This window comes from Solanum lycopersicum, chromosome 11 (genome assembly GCF_036512215.1).
Source record: "Solanum lycopersicum chromosome 11, SLM_r2.1".
Classification (NCBI taxonomy): Eukaryota; Viridiplantae; Streptophyta; class Magnoliopsida; order Solanales; family Solanaceae; genus Solanum; species Solanum lycopersicum.
In genome coordinates, this window is record NC_090810.1 from 2,249,043 (window position 1) to 2,267,151 (window position 18,109).

The 18,109-nt window shown below is 37.1% G+C and overlaps 2 protein-coding genes across 2 annotated transcripts; both read left to right on the forward strand.

Annotated features, from left to right (window-relative positions):
- The first annotated feature begins 1,070 nt into the window (after positions 1-1,070).
- On the forward strand, positions 1,071-8,001 carry ABCG48 (ABC transporter G family member 48). The gene is made up of 20 exons (XM_026028206.2): positions 1,071-1,776; positions 1,863-1,983; positions 2,081-2,169; positions 2,269-2,353; positions 2,427-2,717; positions 2,796-2,886; positions 3,006-3,906; positions 4,055-4,215; positions 4,524-4,627; positions 4,734-4,899; positions 4,988-5,086; positions 5,213-5,343; positions 5,565-5,897; positions 6,010-6,300; positions 6,401-6,484; positions 6,569-6,702; positions 6,774-7,001; positions 7,076-7,247; positions 7,328-7,582; positions 7,663-8,001. Exons 1-20 carry the CDS (start codon positions 1,376-1,378, stop codon positions 7,930-7,932), a joined length of 4,407 nt encoding a protein of 1,468 aa, XP_025883991.1. The 5' UTR covers positions 1,071-1,375; the 3' UTR covers positions 7,933-8,001.
- A 1,238-nt stretch (positions 8,002-9,239) lies between these two features.
- ABCG49 (ABC transporter G family member 49) lies at positions 9,240-17,582 on the forward strand. The gene is made up of 20 exons (XM_069291450.1): positions 9,240-10,225; positions 10,304-10,424; positions 10,584-10,672; positions 10,884-10,968; positions 11,058-11,348; positions 11,426-11,516; positions 11,672-12,572; positions 12,737-12,897; positions 12,995-13,098; positions 13,200-13,365; positions 13,446-13,544; positions 14,272-14,402; positions 14,909-15,241; positions 15,426-15,716; positions 15,813-15,896; positions 15,984-16,117; positions 16,206-16,433; positions 16,537-16,708; positions 16,799-17,053; positions 17,146-17,582. Exons 1-20 carry the CDS (start codon positions 9,828-9,830, stop codon positions 17,413-17,415), a joined length of 4,404 nt encoding a protein of 1,467 aa, XP_069147551.1. The 5' UTR covers positions 9,240-9,827; the 3' UTR covers positions 17,416-17,582.
- Positions 17,583-18,109: the final 527 nt, after the last annotated feature.

The following is an 18,109-nucleotide window of genomic DNA, read 5'->3' on the forward strand; positions in this document are numbered from 1 at the left end:
TACTCCATTTTTATTAGAGATCTTTATTTTTTAATAATACGATATCTGAAAAGACATTTCATATATTTATTTTATAAGTAGCCAAAAAGCTTAATTACTCAAAAATAAAATAAAAACTACTAAATGGAATATCCTTTTTTTGATTAGTAGCAATTTCAGATTAACCGTATATGTATAAAATAATAACAATTTGCCTAAAAAATTGCTTAGATTAGATTTTGACTTCATTGTGATAATTTCTTAAAATCCATTTTACACGAATTTATAATTAACATGTAAAGTATTGGTTTTTAGGTAAATTTAATATATTTTTTTTCCAAATTTATACAAAATATAAATTTTACATATATCAAAGAATAGTAAAATGAGTAGAAAAGATAATTTAGCTAAAGTAAATGAATTCGCACTTATTTTTAACGATTTTTTTTGAAAGTTCAGACTGAAATAACAAGTCCTGTAAAACAAATTAGAAAGTTCAAACACTTTTCATGCAATAATAATTACTTATTAGCTTTGCCAACCCTATATATATACACACATTTTCACATTGTACTATAAATTTTAATTTACATAAATTGTGTATCAAAGTTGTTTATGTTTGAAAAATCCTTAAATTCCTTTTTTACTGGTACATTTTTGTGTTTATGTATAATCCTTCAATTCATTCTTTATTTTACCCCCTCCCCAATTTTGTGTGTTTACATTATTATTAGTTATTTCATAGTGTTGTAACATCAGATTCATCTGAATTAGATAGGGTCTAGGAGTTCATACGAACATACTTCAGTTAGAAATTACATAGTTTATGTATGATTGAAATTACTTTTATGTATATACAGTAGTTGTTGAACACCGTATCAGTCAAGAAATTACATAGTTTATATATGATTGAAATTACTATAACGTATATTCAGTAGATGTTGAACACCGTATCAGGTAAAAATTACATAGTTTATATATGATTGAAATTTCTTTATGTATATACAGTAGATGTTGAATACCGTATCAGTTAGAAATTACATAGTTTATATATGATTGAAATTACTTTTATGTACAGTAAGAAACTACATAGTTTATACACGATTGAAATTACTTTAATGTATATACAGTAGATGTTGAACACGTTGTAACATAGATTTCTGTGTAAAAAGTTGAATGATAGAGTTGAAATTATGGATTCGCGTCTGTTGTTTCCATGAGATCTTGAATTTTCCCATGTTGAGTTTGTTGGAGTAATGTATATGTTAACAAAATTGTTGTTGTAGTTATTTTTTAGTAAAATTTTCGTTCTGTTTTCTCTGTTTACAGGTTTGATCATAGAAAAAGAAGATATAAAGGGTGTCTTTTGTGTTTGATTATATTGGAGGAGTGTAAAATGGAGGTAACATTAGGCCAGGATGAGCTGGCTAAGTCAATGAGTCGTCGATCTATGAGTAAGAGTATTCGATCAGTAAGTTCGAGGAGTTGGGCATCAGCCAGTGTTAGAGAAGTGATGTTTACAGAACCAGGAGGTGGTGATGTTTTTCAGAAAAGTGCACGTGAAAATGACGATGAACAAGAGCTAAAATGGGCTGCTATTGAGAGACTTCCTACTTACGATAGGCTAAGGAAAGGGATTTTGAGACAAACGTTAGACGATGGAAAGATTAATTATCACGAAGTTGATGTTGTTCATCTTGGATTACAAGATAGGAAACAGATTTTAGAAAGTATACTTAAAGTTGTTGAGGAAGATAATGAGAGGTTTCTTAGAAGACTTAGAGGCAGGACTGATAGGTGAGTAATGTAGTAATATAACAAATTTCATTGATTTTAGTGTATTATGTGTTAAAAAAATATATATATCTGTGTGTATGTAATAGGGTTGGAATTGAGATTCCGAAAATCGAAGTTCGTTTTGAGGATCTTTGTATTGATGGAGATGCATATGTTGGATCTAGAGTATTGCCTACTCTATGGAATGCTTCAATCAATTTCGTAGAGGTATTGTTTCATTTCAACAATGCCTTTGTTTCCTTTAGTTTTGTCGTACTCTTTAAACGGTTGAACTCATTTGTGTTTCCGTCTTCAAATTTCATAGGGGTTTCTTGAAAAGATCAAGATTGTGCCTTCGAAGAAACGGGTTGTTAACATACTGCGTGATGTGAGTGGAATCGTAAGACCCTCAAGGTATGGGATACGAACAATATACCCAGTGTAGTACCAGAAGGTGGGGTCTGGTTTAATTTCTAATTCCTATATTGCTTTTGTGGTTCTTTCATTTTATAGGATGACGTTACTTCTGGGGCCGCCTGGTTCTGGAAAAACTACATTGCTAAAAGCACTTGCTGCGGTGCTAGACAAGGACCTAAGAGTGAGTGACTTTTGAACTTTTGATATGTGGTCTGGAAGTTTTAGTTAAGTCGTGTGACGCTGTGTTCTTTTAGGTGAACGGAAGGATCAGTTACTGTGGTCAGGAACTGTCGGAGTTTATACCTCAAAGGACATGTGCTTATATTAGTCAGCATGATGTTCATCACGGAGAGATGACAGTTAAAGAGACGTTGGATTTTGCTGGACGTTGTTTAGGAATTGGAACAAGATATGAGCTCCTTACTGAATTGTTAAGGCGCGAGAAGGATGCAGGAATCAAACCCGATCCTGAAATAGATGCATTTATGAAAGCTACAGCTGTTGCAGGCCAAGAATCTAGTCTTGTCACAGACTATGTTCTTAAGGTTAGACTCGTGGTTGAACTCGTAACTTTTCCTCCATGTACAAACTCAACTTGAACTGATTATTGAAGTGAATTACAGATACTTGGGATGGATATATGTGCTGATATATTGGTCGGTGATGATATGAGAAGGGGTATCTCTGGTGGACAGAAGAAGCGACTCACAACCGGTATGTAGAATATCACGTGAACCAAAGGAAGATTATTATATAACATTTGTTTTCGTTTTGTCTCCCGCACCATCTATCCAGATTGCTATATGCGCCTTGTGACTACATTTGATGTGCAGGAGAAATGTTGGTTGGCCCTGCTAAAGTTTTCTTCATGGATGAAATATCAACTGGCCTCGACAGCTCTACCACATTTCAAATTGTGAAATACATGAGGCAGATGGTTCATATTATGGATGTAACCATGATAATCTCTCTTCTACAACCTGCACCGGAAACCTATGATCTTTTCGATGACATTATATTGCTTTCTGAGGGAAATATTATCTACCAAGGTCCACGTGAGCATGTCTTGGAGTTTTTCGAGGGTGTTGGATTCAAATGCCCAGAAAGGAAAGGAGTTGCTGACTTTCTGCAAGAGGTTACTTCTCTAAAGGACCAAGAACAGTATTGGTTCCGAAGAAATGAACCTTACCGATATATTTCAGTGGCTGAATTTGCTGAACGATTTAGAAATTTTCATGTTGGGCAACAACTTCTTGATGACCTTAGAGTTCCTTATGACAAAAACAAAGCCCATCCTGCTGCACTGGTTACGGAGAAGTATGGTATCTCCAACACGGAACTCTTCAAGGCATGCTTATCGAGAGAATGGCTATTGATAAAGCGGAACTCCTTCTTATACATATTTAAGATGTTCCAGATCACTGTGATGTCAATAATTACCTTTACAGTATTCTTTAGGACAGAGATGAAAACTGGTCAGCTCGCAGATGGAGGCAAATTTTACGGTGCCTTGTTTTTCAGCCTCATCAATATAATGTTTAATGGTACAGCAGAGCTTGCACTTACCATTTTCAGACTTCCTGTGTTCTTTAAACAGCGAGATTCTTTGTTTTACCCAGCTTGGGCTTTCACTCTTCCTATTTGGCTTTTAAGGATTCCCATTTCGTTTATCGAATCACTGATATGGGTCTTACTTACTTATTACACCATCGGGTTTGCTCCTGATTTTACTAGGTATGTTCTTAGCTTACTCCTAACAACCAAAATATCTTGTGGCGAAATATGGCTTATCTGTTAGGCAGATTAGCCAGTGTGAATTTATGGTGCACATATAACAGTTATATTAGACTATATGCATTCAAACTTACCTACAAATTTTCAGGTTTTTGCGCCAATTCTTGGTCTTTTTTGCTTTGCATCAGTCGGCTCTATCTCTATTCCGTTTTGTTGCTGCACTTGGAAGGTCTCAAGTAGTTGCTAATACATTTGCAACTTTCACAATACTGATAGTCTTTCTGCTTGGTGGTTTCATTGTTGCAAAAGGTTTGTTTTCTCTTACATCTTGGGGATTGGAAACTTCTCTATTCTGTTATAGGGAGATGTGGCCGAGTTGGTTGAGCAGGAGATCTTCCAATGGAGGGGTCTCAGGTTCGAACCCCCCTGCATGCTTTCTCGGTCGAGCTCGTTGCACGGGGCTTGCCTAGTGCAATTTACCTCTACTGTGTAGTTTGTGGGCCGTTACACTAGAGCGAGGCTTACCTTAGTGACTGTGGGTTCCCTTGTCATAAAAAATGACAATTTCACATAGCATGTCCAATATCTTGAATGCATTTTTTTATGTACTGGTGTAGATGACCTCGAACCATGGATGAGATGGGGCTACTACTTATCTCCTATGACGTATGGACAGAATGCAATTGCCATCAATGAGTTTCTGGACGAAAGATGGAATACTGTAAGCTCTACTATTTATTGGTTCATCGAAAAAGCAACATAAAATGGTTTGATATTTTCCATCAACATTAATTATCTTGACACATCCTATTCGTTGCTCTTTGCAGCCCAACGACGACACAAGATTTTCTGAGCCAACAGTCGGCAAGGTTCTTCTCAAGGCAAGGAGCATGTACACTTCAGACTATGCTTTCTGGCTCTGTGTTGTTGCCCTATTTGCGTTCTCGTTTTTGTTCAACATTTGCTCTATCTTGGCACTGACATACCTAAACCGTAAGTCTCAGATTTTCTACACTATTTTAAAGTTTTAGAATTGGCTTTTGGTTCTGAATTCTGATCAGTTCTTGTAAGAAAAATGCAGCATTTGGAGATTCTAGATCAGTTAGTTCGGATGATAGCAAAAGTAAGAAAACGAAGCGAACAGAATGGACTTCAGCATCTTCAGCTCCACTGACTGAAGGTAGAGAGTCTCGTATTTTTCATAACATGTAATCAACGTTTAGACAATGTCATGATATAGAAGATGTTGAAATCCTTTCTCGACTCTTACTCGTAAACATTCTGAATACCTGAATGATTATTACAGGTATAGTTATGGATGTAAGGAACACTAACAACTCAAGTATTGAAGAGTCCAAGAAAAGAGGAATGGTTCTTCCTTTCCAGCCACTGTCCCTTGCATTTAATCATATCGACTATTATGTCGATATGCCAGCTGTAAGTAACATCTCTTGGTATTTAAGCTAATTTTCTGGTAATATATATACATGTTTTAAAGCTTAATGTTGAATGGATCCTGGTCGAAAACACCTAACTCTTTGTCAACTACTATTTGAGCTACCGAATAATCTTTAGTAATCTTGAGTAATACTTTTTAAGGCAGGGGAGGAGTGGAATATGACCTTCTGTGGCTTAATACAGTTCTAATACTTTATCAGGAAATGAAAGACCAAGGAGTTGACGAGACTCGTCTCCAATTGTTACGAGATGTTAGTGGTGCTTTCAGACCTGGAGTTCTTACAGCCTTAGTTGGTGTGAGTGGTGCTGGAAAGACCACGTTAATGGATGTCTTAGCAGGAAGGAAAACGGAAGGCTACATTGAAGGAAGCATCAACATTTCTGGCTATCCAAAGAATCAGTCAACGTTTGCTCGCATAAGTGGTTATTGTGAACAGAATGACATTCATTCTCCACATGTTACTGTTTATGAGTCATTGGTATACTCAGCTTGGTTGCGTCTCTCTCCAGATGTAAAAGAGTACACACGGAAGGTGTCCTCTCTTATCTTATCTTTTTTCTTCGTATTATAAGTGAAGTTACTCAACTCTGTTTTCTGTTAAAAATGAGGTTAAGAACTGACTTCAATTTTGCTGTCTTGTTTAGAATTTCGTCGAGGAAATAATGGAGCTGGTTGAGTTGAATCCACTGAGGGACTCCCTCGTAGGACTTCCAGGGGTAGACGGTCTCTCAACTGAACAGAGGAAGAGGCTGACTATAGCTGTAGAGCTGGTAGCAAATCCATCTATTATTTTCATGGATGAACCGACATCAGGACTTGATGCTAGAGCTGCAGCAATTGTGATGCGAACTGTGAGAAACACCGTGGATACCGGGAGAACTGTTGTCTGCACTATCCATCAGCCAAGCATAGATATCTTTGAAGCATTTGATGAGGTAGTTAGTACAAGCAGTGTTGGATTTCATAACTCGTGGATGTTCGTTCATTGTGATGCAACTGTTCTTCTCGTAATCATGTCTAACGATTTTCTTTCAGCTGTTATTGATGAAAAGAGGAGGACAAGTCATATATGCAGGGCCTCTTGGTCATCATTCTCACCTACTGATCGAGTATTTTCAAGTGAGAATCATATCTTAATCAGATTTTACGGGTGGGGGACTATTAGAACAAATCATCGACTAAAGAACTGTTTTTCTCCCTCAGTCTATTCCAGGGGTTCCTGGAATCAAAGAGGGATATAATCCTGCTACTTGGATGCTGGACATCTCGTCTCCGGCTGTTGAGGCTCAACTTCAAGTAGACTTTACTCACATTTATGTCAACTCTGAGTTGTATAGGTAACTTAGAAAATAGCGTAGTTGTATCTTCTATTTTTCTTCTCGTTTGTTACCTTACTCGGTTTTTGCAGGAGGAATCAAGAACTTATCAAAGAACTAAGCATTCCTGCGCCAGGATCCAAAGATCTTCATTTCCCCACGGAATTCTCCCAACCGTTTTTTGAACAGTGCAAGGCTTGCTTTTGGAAACAACACTTGTCCTATTGGAGGCATCCACAGTATAATGCCTTTCGGTTTGCTATGACAACAATGATAGGAGTAATATTCGGAATCATTTTTTGGAACAAGGGGAACCAACTGTGAGTAATCTTCGCAAAACCAATCTACCTTATTCTGTCATCACTTTTTACCTTATAGCTAATTATGATAACAGGTTCAAACTACAAGACCTGTTAAATATCGTTGGAGCTATGTATGCTGCTGTCATGTTCCTAGGTGGAACTAATACTTTAGCTGTACAGTCTATTGTTGCTGTAGAAAGGACTGTTTTTTATCGCGAAAAAGCAGCAGGAATGTATTCAGCACTTCCTTATGCATTTGCTCAAGTAAGTAAACTAACTGTAATATATTCGAGAGAACCAATTGGTCGTTGTGAAGTACTAATTCGTACTTTTCCCATATGCAGGTTGCAATAGAGACTATCTATATTGCAATTCAAACTTTTATTTACAGTTTCATTCTATACGCGATGATTGGATTCCACTGGACAGTTGGAAAGTTCTTCTTGTTCTACTTTTTCGTATTCATGTGTTTCGTCTACTTCACTATGTACGGAATGATGCTTGTTGCACTCACTCCAAACTACCACATTGCTGCAATCGTAATGTCATTCTTCCTCAGCTTTTGGAACTTGTTCTCCGGTTTCGTCATTCCAAGAACAGTAAGTACTACACCAAGCACTGCTTAAATATCGCGTTATATTGCACATTGTTCTGATGAAAACCATAACTACATATGCAGCAAATTCCTATATGGTGGAGGTGGTATTATTGGGCTTCTCCAGTTGCATGGACAATATATGGCCTTGTAACGTCTCAAATAGGCGACAAGAACAACCCCATTGTGATTCCAGGAGGCGGCGAGGTATCAATAAAGCTGTATCTGAAGGACAGCTTTGGTTTTGAGTATGACTTCCTGGGAGTTGTTGCTGTAGTTCATGTTGCTTGGGCTGTGTTCTTCTGTTTTGTTTTTGCTTATGCCATCAAGTTCTTGAATTTCCAAAAGAGATAAAGTGAAACTTGAGTTATAATTGAAAATGTGTGAATTATAGCTATTACTGATCAAATGGAAGTGTTACTAAATCCCAAACAATATTTAAAAGGATATGCTGATATTTTTGCTTCTGCTTCGGCGGCTCAATAGAATTGGTGGCCTAAAGCCAAATCTTAAGTAAATATCTCAAGTATATTGGATAAAATTAGCACATGTGTGCAAATAGGACGTACACCTCGCGCGTCATATGTGCATTTTATGTTGCATTGTGCATTTTCGCGGAGCCAGGATTTGCATTTTATGTTACATTATGCATTTTCTATGTCATTTTCTACGTCACATAGTGGCGGAATCAGGATTTGCATTTTATGTTGCATTGTGCATTTTCTATGTCACATAGTGGCGGAATCGGGATTTGCATTTTATGTTGCATTATGCATTTTCTATGTCACACAGTGGCGGAATCGGGATTTGCATTTTATGTTGCATTATGCATTTTCTATGTCACATAGTGGCGGAATCAAGATTTGCATTTTATGTTGCATTATGCATTTTCTATGTCACATAGTGGCGGAATCAGGATTTGCATTTTATGTTGCATTGTGCATTTTTTATGTCACACAGTGGCGGAATCAGAATTTTTAATAAGGGGTTGATAATATGAGAAGTAAACACGTGAACTAGTGGAAGAGGGTTCGATATCTATTATACATATTTGAAAAATAATTTTAACCTTATATAAATTGTAATATTTTCCGCCAAAGGAGATTCTGATGAATCTCGCAAAGAGTCACACATACATATTTTGTGTTGATTAGTACTTCAGAAAAATTAGTGCAAGCTCAAAAAGGATAGAAGGGTGATATTATATTCTTATTTCAATTACTTGATAGATAAATTTATCTTATTTATTAAAAATATAATAATTTTTCATTCGATATTCAGCACGCACTTATCGTTTTGGGTCAAACTAATTCGAATTCACACAAAGTTTAGTGAAAAAATTACTGAATTTTGTTTCGTCCTTTGTCTATTTTGACTTGTTTAGTATATACTGACTTGATACACCTCTTAAATCAATCAATAAAATAATTTTTTTACTATATCATCCTTTAAATATAATAAATTCGATACATATCCATAAAGTGAAATCATTATGCTTATAATATATATATAGCGGATAAGTACCATTAAACACTATGAATAATTTATCTCCTAACCGAACACTTCCTTCAGAGACAGAAAGTTGCGTACCTCTTACATTAATTAACTAATAATTCAAATTTTTACCATATTTTCTGCATATATGTTTTTTGTCATTTGGTTATTATGGGGTTTACGTCGTTTGAGTTTTGCCTATTTTTTTCTCCTGCATGATAGAGTCTGTTAGTTTGTTTTTGTTTTTTTTAGTAGAAACGTGAAAAGTTTGCTCAAATATTGTTTGATTAGTACTATAAATGCAATTTTTAGGATGAAGTTTGAATCTTTCTTGATTTTTTTTGGACCCATTGTTGAATTTTTCCATATTGAGTTTGTATTTTGAGTGGAGCAATGTTAAGTTTTATAAGTGGCAGAGAGTTTGTTTTTATGTTTTTGAGTTCTTGGAGAGTGTTAAATCGATTGGATTAGATAGATATCGTGTTAACAGATATTGGCAGTAGTTTATTGAAACAAAGGGTTTAAAGGGTGTTTCTTTGTTTTGTTTTTGTGTTGTTGAAGAGGGTAAAATCGATAGGATTAGATAGATATCGTGTTAACAGAATTGTTCTTTGTAGTTTGTTATGAGTAGTAAAGAGTTCATTGAAACATAGGATTTAAAGGGTGTTTTTTTGTTTTTGTGTTGTTGAAGAGGGTGAATGATCTCGGGGACTCACTAAAGTACGAAAGCTAGGATCTTTGAGGGAAAAAAAGGAATGGAGGCAACATTAAGCCGGGGTGAGCGGGCCAAGTCATTGAGCCGGCGGTCCATGAGTAGACGTGGCCCGGGGATGAGTAGTTCGAGTTGGACTACACCTGGTGTTAGTGAAATGTATGGTACTGCACCAGGAAGTGATGTTTTCGAGAGAAGTAGAAGGGAAAATGACGATGAACAAGAGCTAAAATGGGCTGCGATTGAGAGGCTTCCTACGTATGATAGGCTGAGGAAAGGGATTTTGAAGCAAACATTGGATGACGGAGAGACGAAATATCATGAAGTTGATCTTGTCCATCTTGGATTACAAGACAGGAAACAACTCTTAGAAGGTATTCTTAAATTAGTTGAAGAAGATAATGAGAGGTTCCTTCGTAGATACAGAGACAGGACCGATAGGTGAGTGAAAATAAACAAATGTAGCAAAGTTCCTTGATCTTAGTTAATTATGTTTTGATCAACTTTTGCATGGAACAGGGTTGGAATTGAGATTCCGAAAGTTGAAGTTCGATTTGAGCATCTTCGTATTGATGGAGATGCATATGTTGGATCTAGAGCACTGCCTACTCTATGGAATGCTTCCATCAATTTTGTAGAGGTACTATTTCATTTCAATCAAAATTTATTGATGTTGTTTTGTATACTTGTTAAAGTTTTCATTTAATTTTTGTGGTCATTGTAGTTGTTAAATAAGCTGACAAAATATGGTAAATGTACTGATGATTTGATTATTTTTTTCCGTATCCGAATCTCACAGGGGTTTCTCCAAAAGATCAAGATTGTCCCTTCAAAGAAAAGAGTTGTCAACATACTACGCGATGTGAGTGGAATCATAAGACCCTCAAGGTATGTTCATCAGACTACAGTTTCATTTAGAGTTAACCTATGAATCTAAATTATGGACAGTAAAGGATTTTAGGTACATCTCAATTAGTTTATCATTGTGTTAAAAAACAGAAAAATGTATCACTTCATCTAGTCTTGTTTATGATGGTTGGGACGGGCATTATGAAGATTGGAGCTCACTTATATGTTATGTGGTTCTTGTATTTTATAGGATGACGCTACTTCTGGGGCCTCCTGGTGCTGGGAAAACTACATTGCTAAAAGCACTTGCCGCGGTTCCAGATAAGGACTTAAGAGTGAGTGACTTTTGAACTTTCAGTTTCAATATCTTAGCCTGAAAGTTTTAATTAAGTGGTGTTTTGCCGGCAATGTGTTATTCTTTTAGGTGAATGGAAGAATCAGTTATTGTGGTCATGAACTGTCAGAATTTATTCCTCAAAGGACATGTGCTTATATAAGTCAGCATGATATTCATCACGGAGAGATGACAGTTAGAGAGACGTTGGATTTTGCAGGACGTTGTTTAGGAGTTGGAACAAGATATGAGCTGCTTACTGAATTATCAAGGCGTGAAAAGGATGTAGGAATTAAACCTGATCCTGAGATGGATACATATTTGAAAGCTACCGCTGTTTCAGGCCAAGAATCTAGTCTGGTCACAGACTATGTCCTTAAGGTTAGACTCCTGGTTGCACTTGTAATTATTTCTGCATGTACAAACTACCTAGAACTGATTATTGAAGTGAATTATAGATACTTGGGATGGATATATGTGCTGATATATTGGTCGGTGATGATATGAGAAGGGGTATATCTGGTGGACAGAAAAAGCGGCTCACAACGGGTATGTGGATGTCATGTCAATCAAGGGAAGAGCATGATATAAGCGTTGTTGTTTGCGTCTTGTCTCTCGCAGCATCTAGGTTTTCTGAGTTTCTTGTAGGTGCATGTGCCACGTGACAACATTTAATGTGAAATTGGTTTTTTGACTGAATGCAGGAGAAATGTTGGCTGGTCCTGCTAAAGTTTTCTACATGGATGAAATATCAACTGGCCTCGACAGCTCAACCACCTTTCAAATTGTGAAATACATGAGGCAAATGGTCCATATTATGGATGTAACCATGATAATCTCTCTGCTTCAACCTGCACCAGAAACCTATGATCTTTTCGATGACATTATATTGCTTTCTGAGGGAAAAATTGTCTACCAAGGTCCACGTGAGAATGTCTTGGAGTTTTTTGAGAGTGTTGGATTCAAATGCCCAGAAAGGAAAGGAGTTGCTGACTTCCTGCAAGAGGTTACTTCTCTAAAGGATCAAGAACAGTATTGGTTCCGAAGAAATGAACCTTACAAGTATATTTCAGTGGCTGAATTTGTAGAGCGCTTTACTAATTTTCATGTTGGACAACAGCTTTTTGAAGAACTTGGAGTTCCTTATGACAAAAGGAAAACTCATCCTGCTGCACTGGTTACTGAGAAGTATGGTATCTCCAACATGGAACTCTTCAAGGCATGCTTATCGAGGGAATGGCTATTGATGAAGCGAAATTCCTTCTTATACATATTTAAGACATTCCAGATCACTCTGACGGCAATAATTACCTTTACAGTATTCTTTAGAACAGAGATGAAAACTGGTCAGATCGCAGATGGAGGCAAATTTTATGGTGCCTTGTTTTTCAGCCTCATCAATATAATGTTCAATGGTACAGCAGAGCTTGCACTTACCGTTATCAGACTTCCTGTGTTTTATAAACAGAGAGATTCTTTGTTTTACCCAGCTTGGGCTTTCGCTCTTCCCATTTGGCTTTTAAGAATCCCCCTTTCTTTTGTGGAATCACTGATATGGATCGTGCTTACTTATTACACCATCGGGTTTGCTCCTGCTGCAAGTAGGTATGTTCTCTGTTCACTCCGAACAACCAAAAATTCTTGTGGTGCAATTGTTAGGCTGATGAGTCATGATATTTGGTCAATGTGAATTTATGGTGCACATATAACAATTAGTTTAGGAACTATATGAATCCATAATTATATTCTTGCACCTGCGAAATTTTCAGGTTTTTTCGCCAATTCTTGGCATTTTTTGCTTTGCATCTATCGGCTCTGTCTCTCTTCCGTTTTATTGCTGCACTTGGAAGGACTCAAGTAGTTTCTAGCACTTTTACAACTTTCACAATATTGATAGTCTTTGTGCTTGGTGGTTTCATCGTTGCAAAAGGTTGGTTTACTATTGAGAGTTCTTTTATAATCTACAAATATGAAAATTTCACATGGCATGTCCAGTATTTTGAATGCATTTCTGTGTACTGGTGCAGATGACCTGGAACCATGGATGCAATGGGGCTACTATATTTCTCCTATGACATATGGACAGAATGCAATTGCCATCAATGAGTTTCTGGACGAAAGATGGAGTACTGTAAGCATTACCATTACTTCATAAAAATGATGGCATTTATTGCTGACACTTTCCATCAACGTTAATTTATCTTGAGACATCTTATCCGTTGCTCTTTGCAGCCCAACAATGACACAAGATTTTCTGAGCCAACAGTCGGCAAGGTTCTTCTCAAGGCAAGGAGCATGTATACAGAAGACCATGTTTTCTGGCTCTGTGTTGTTGCCCTATTTGCCTTCTCGTTTATCTTCAACTTTGGCTTTATCTTGGCGCTGACATACCTAAACCGTAAGTCCCAGATAGTCTGTACTATTTATAGTTTTATAATCGTCTTTTGGTTCTGATCAAATCTTGTAAGAAAAATGCAGCACTTGGAGATTCTAGGTCAGTTATTTCAGATGATGACAGAAGTAAGAAAAAGAAGCAAACGGAGCGGAGTTCACCAATTTCAACTCCAATGACTGAAGGTCAAGACTCTTGCATCTATCCATTTCTCATGGCTACAGCTTTTATTTGTACAAAATGATTATTTTTATAAAGTAAGGTAATGTTATGATGTAATAGTACCAAGGATGCCAAGCGCCCGGCCAAATTACTTCCTTAGAGAATTCAAAATATTCTAAGAAAACACTCCAAAAAAGATGCTTCTCAAAGAAACACTTCTTATTCCTCCTAGCCAGATGATCCACATGATGCATAAGGGAATGGTCCTCCAAACGTATTTCAATCTTCTGTCAATTTGCTGTCGTTACCAAGCTGATACCAATTTTTCCCTTTCTTGAGCTCTAATAAAGAGAACGCCTTTTTCATTAACTTTGTGAACTGATGAATATTTGACCTCTGTAAGAATCTAGTGGGAGGCCTTGATAGAATCTTAGGACGTTATCCCCAAGCGCGTTCCTGCACATTTGTATGAAATGAGAAAAAGACCGTTAGAAGAACCATGTACTGGTACGACGTTGGTCAATCCAGATTTAAGAATATTCATATCATTGGATTGTGCATCTGCAGTTAAAAATATTCTTGAAGGTCTGTAAATTATCTCTGAAATGCATGATTCTGGTGGCGGTATGGACATTCTGTATATGACCATCCTTCATAAATTGCAATCAATGACACTATACGGGAGATGTTGAATCCTCTCTCTTCTTTTACCAATTGTACATATTCTGACTACCTGAATGATTATTACAGGTATATCTAGGGGCATAAGGGACACTAACAGCTCCAGTAGTGAAGAAGCCAAGAAAAAAGGAATGGGGCTTCCTTTCCAGCCCTTGTCAATTGCATTTAATCATATGAATTATTACGTCAATATGCCAGATGTAAGTAACATCTCTTGCTATTTAAACGTTACCTTTGCTATGATTTAGTTCTTATTAGTTATCTGGTATTCAAGAATAGATGTTTCTCAAGGAATTCCTAACAATCTTCGGGAAGCTGGACACTTTGTGAATATATATTGTGTGTGCGCGCATTTCTCTTTCTCTCTCTCTCTCTCTCTCTGTCTATGTATTAAAGCTATGTGTGTTTGTTAGTCACCTACTCTTTGGACCTACGGCATAACATGTCCTGTTTTTAAAGAACTGGCGCTAGCGATATTCAGAACTTTCTATTTGATTTGCATGATTAGTACCATGTTCTAATGATCATTTGGCTAAACTAGTGGGAAATGTTTCCTAACAATCTTTTAGAGATTATGATCGAAGTTTCTAAAAGAAAAAGCTTTCCTGAGTTACCAAACAACCTGTTGAATTCTTGACTTGGTATTATAAAGGCAGGGAGGAGTGGAATATGAACTTCTGTGGCTTATACAGTTGTATTTTATCAGGAAATGAAAGTCCAAGGAGTTGAGGATACTCGTCTCCAATTGCTACGAAATGTTAGTGGTGCTTTCAGGCCCGGAGTTCTAACGGCCTTAGTTGGTGTAAGTGGTGCTGGAAAGACCACCCTGATGGATGTTCTAGCAGGAAGGAAAACAGAAGGCTCCATTGAAGGAAGCATCAGTATTTCTGGTTATCCAAAGAATCAATCAACTTTTGCTCGCATAAGTGGTTATTGTGAACAGAATGACATTCATTCTCCACATGTTACCGTTTATGAGTCGTTGGTATACTCAGCTTGGTTGCGTCTCTCTCCAGATGTAAAGAAACAAACACGGAAGGTCGGCTAACTTGTCTTATCCTCTGAAGTCTTTGTACTTCTTTTTTTTTTTGGGGTCAACTAGTAACATTTTCATTCAACATTGTTATCTTCATGAAGAAGTCTACTCTATTTTCTGTTAAAACCCTGACAGTTCTCGTAGAAGAGGAGGTCAAGGACTGACTTTGATTTTTGGTCCTGTTTAGAATTTTGTCGAAGAAGTAATGGATTTAGTCGAGTTGAATTCTCTGAGAGACTCCCTAGTTGGCCTTCCAGGGGTAGATGGCCTCTCAACTGAACAGAGAAAAAGGCTGACCATAGCTGTAGAGCTTGTGGCAAATCCATCTATTGTTTTCATGGATGAACCAACATCAGGACTTGATGCTAGAGCTGCAGCAATTGTGATGCGAACCGTAAGAAACACTGTGGATACTGGGAGAACTGTTGTCTGCACTATCCACCAGCCCAGCATAGATATCTTCGAAGCATTTGATGAGGTAGTTAGTGCACGCAATGTTGCATTTCATAACCTGTGAGTACCCATTCTTGTGACGCAACTGTTCTCATAATCATCTCTAATGATTTCCTTGCAGCTGTTACTGATGAAAAGAGGAGGACAAGTCATATATGCAGGGCCTCTTGGTCATCATTCTCACCTGCTGATCGAGTATTTTCAAGTTACGATCATATGTTTATCATATTTATGAGGATGGGAGTCTCTCTAATAGAACAAATCAGCAACTAAAGAGTTGTTTTTTTCTCAGTCTGTTCCAGGGGTTCCTGAAATCAAAGAGGGAATCAATCCTGCTACCTGGATGCTGGATGTCTCTTCTCCGGCTGTTGAGGCTCAACTACAAGTAGATTTTGCCGACATTTATGCCAACTCTGAGCTGTATAGGTAATTTAGAAGATTGAGTAGTTGTATTTTTCTTTTTCTTCTGGTTTGCTATTACTAAACCTTGGACCTTCCTTACCGGTTTTTGCAGGAGGAATCAAGAACTTATCAAAGAACTAAGCATTCCCGCACCAGGATCCCAAGATCTTCACTTCCCCACGAAATTCTCTCAACCGTTTTTTGAACAGTGCAAGGCTTGCTTTTGGAAACAACACTTGTCCTATTGGCGGCATCCACAGTATAATGCCATTCGGTTTGCTATGACAGCAATGATAGGAGTAATATTTGGAATCATCTTTTGGAATAAAGGGAACCAATTGTGAGTAAATCTTCTTCGTTGAGTCCCAAAATTAACATTGCGTAATAACAATCTTTCTACTTTTGTCATCACTTTTTTCCTCATAGATAAATTGTGATAACAGGTCCAAACAACAGGACCTGTTAAATATAGTTGGAGCTATATATGCGGCTGTTATGTTCCTCGGTGGAACTAATACTTCAACCGTGCAGTCTGTTGTTGCCATAGAAAGAACAGTCTTTTATCGAGAGAAAGCAGCAGGAATGTTTTCAGCACTCCCTTATGCATTTGCTCAGGTTAGAGTAACTTCAATCAAACATATGCTATAGAATTTCTGGAAAATCAATTGATCATTGATAAGCGATTCATACTTGTGGCATATGCAGGTGGTCATAGAGACTATTTATATTGCGATTCAAACATTTATTTACAGCCTTATTCTGTTCACAATGATTGGATTCCAGTGGACGGTTGGAAAGTTCTTTTTGTTCTACTTTTTTGTTTTCATGTGCTTCGTCTACTTCACTATGTATGGAATGATGCTTGTCGCACTCACTCCAAACTACCACATTGCTGCAATCGTAATGTCTTTCTTCCTCAGCTTTTGGAACTTGTTCTCTGGTTTCGTTATTTCAAGAACGGTAAGTAAGCCAAGCACTGCATGATCAAAATAATAAGAAGAAAGATCTTAGTATTGTGCATCTTTCTGATGAAACCATAATTTCATATGCAGCAAATTCCTATATGGTGGAGGTGGTACTATTGGGGCTCTCCAGTGGCATGGACAATATATGGCCTAGTAACGTCTCAAGTAGGCGACAAAAGCAATCTCATTGAGATACCAGGAAGTGGTGAGGTATCGTTAAAGTCGTATCTGAAGGAAAGCTGTGGTTTTGAGTATGACTTCCTGGGAGTTGTTGCTGCAATGCATGTAGTATGGGCAGTTTTCTTCTGCTTTGTTTTTGCTTATGCCATCAAGTTCTTGAATTTCCAGAGGAGATAAGTGAAATTTGATTCTGAATGTAGAGTTTTGCATTCACATAAAATGTGCATAAGCTACGGATAGATAATTTTTTCTGGAGAACTATAGCCTACTATAATGAATTTTAGTTTTTTGCTCACTGAGCTCATTTCATGGTTGCACAGAAATTATTCTTTTTGTGTGTCAAATTCATCATTTTTTTTTGTGGAAATTTCTTCAAGGCATTATTTTCATGAACCACTGTGATGTGATTGTATAACTCCTTCACGTGACGCTTGCAAATAATATAACGAGTCCTAAGTTTGAATAAAAGAGACAGAATGGATATATAGATGATTCATGTAATGAAGCTCAATAGTTATTAGTTTGGATTTTTAATTGAGGCATAATTTGTTTTGAATACCAGCATGATAGATATGATGAGTATGGTTTGTGTGGTGGTTTAGCTTTAAAAACTCTTGCAATTGGCGAGTGTACACTTCAACTTTGGGTATGCACATCTAGACACATCAACTCGTGTTCACTGTGCATAACTTACAAAATGATCATCTAGACACTCCAAAATTTGTGTTACGTCAGTGTCGGAGTCTACGAGATACTGTGGGTACGAGTTGGAGGGCTTAGTTTTCACTTGAACCAAGTTGAGGTGTCTAGATGTACACTTTCAAAGTTGGAGTACTTAGTTGCCAGCTAAGGTAAGGTTTGAGTTTTTGTT

Coding starts and splice junctions, on each gene's coding strand:
- ABCG48 (XM_026028206.2), top strand. CDS start 1,376: ATGGAGGTAACATTAGGCCAGGATGAGCTGGCTAAGTCAATGAGTCGT. Junction 6,301..6,400: donor TCTTTGAAGCATTTGATGAG/GTAGTTAGTACA, acceptor ATTTTCTTTCAG/CTGTTATTGATGAAAAGAGG. Junction 6,703..6,773: donor GTCAACTCTGAGTTGTATAG/GTAACTTAGAAA, acceptor CGGTTTTTGCAG/GAGGAATCAAGAACTTATCA.
- ABCG49 (XM_069291450.1), top strand. CDS start 9,828: ATGGAGGCAACATTAAGCCGGGGTGAGCGGGCCAAGTCATTGAGCCGG. Junction 11,517..11,671: donor GAAAAAGCGGCTCACAACGG/GTATGTGGATGT, acceptor GACTGAATGCAG/GAGAAATGTTGGCTGGTCCT. Junction 15,242..15,425: donor TAAAGAAACAAACACGGAAG/GTCGGCTAACTT, acceptor GGTCCTGTTTAG/AATTTTGTCGAAGAAGTAAT.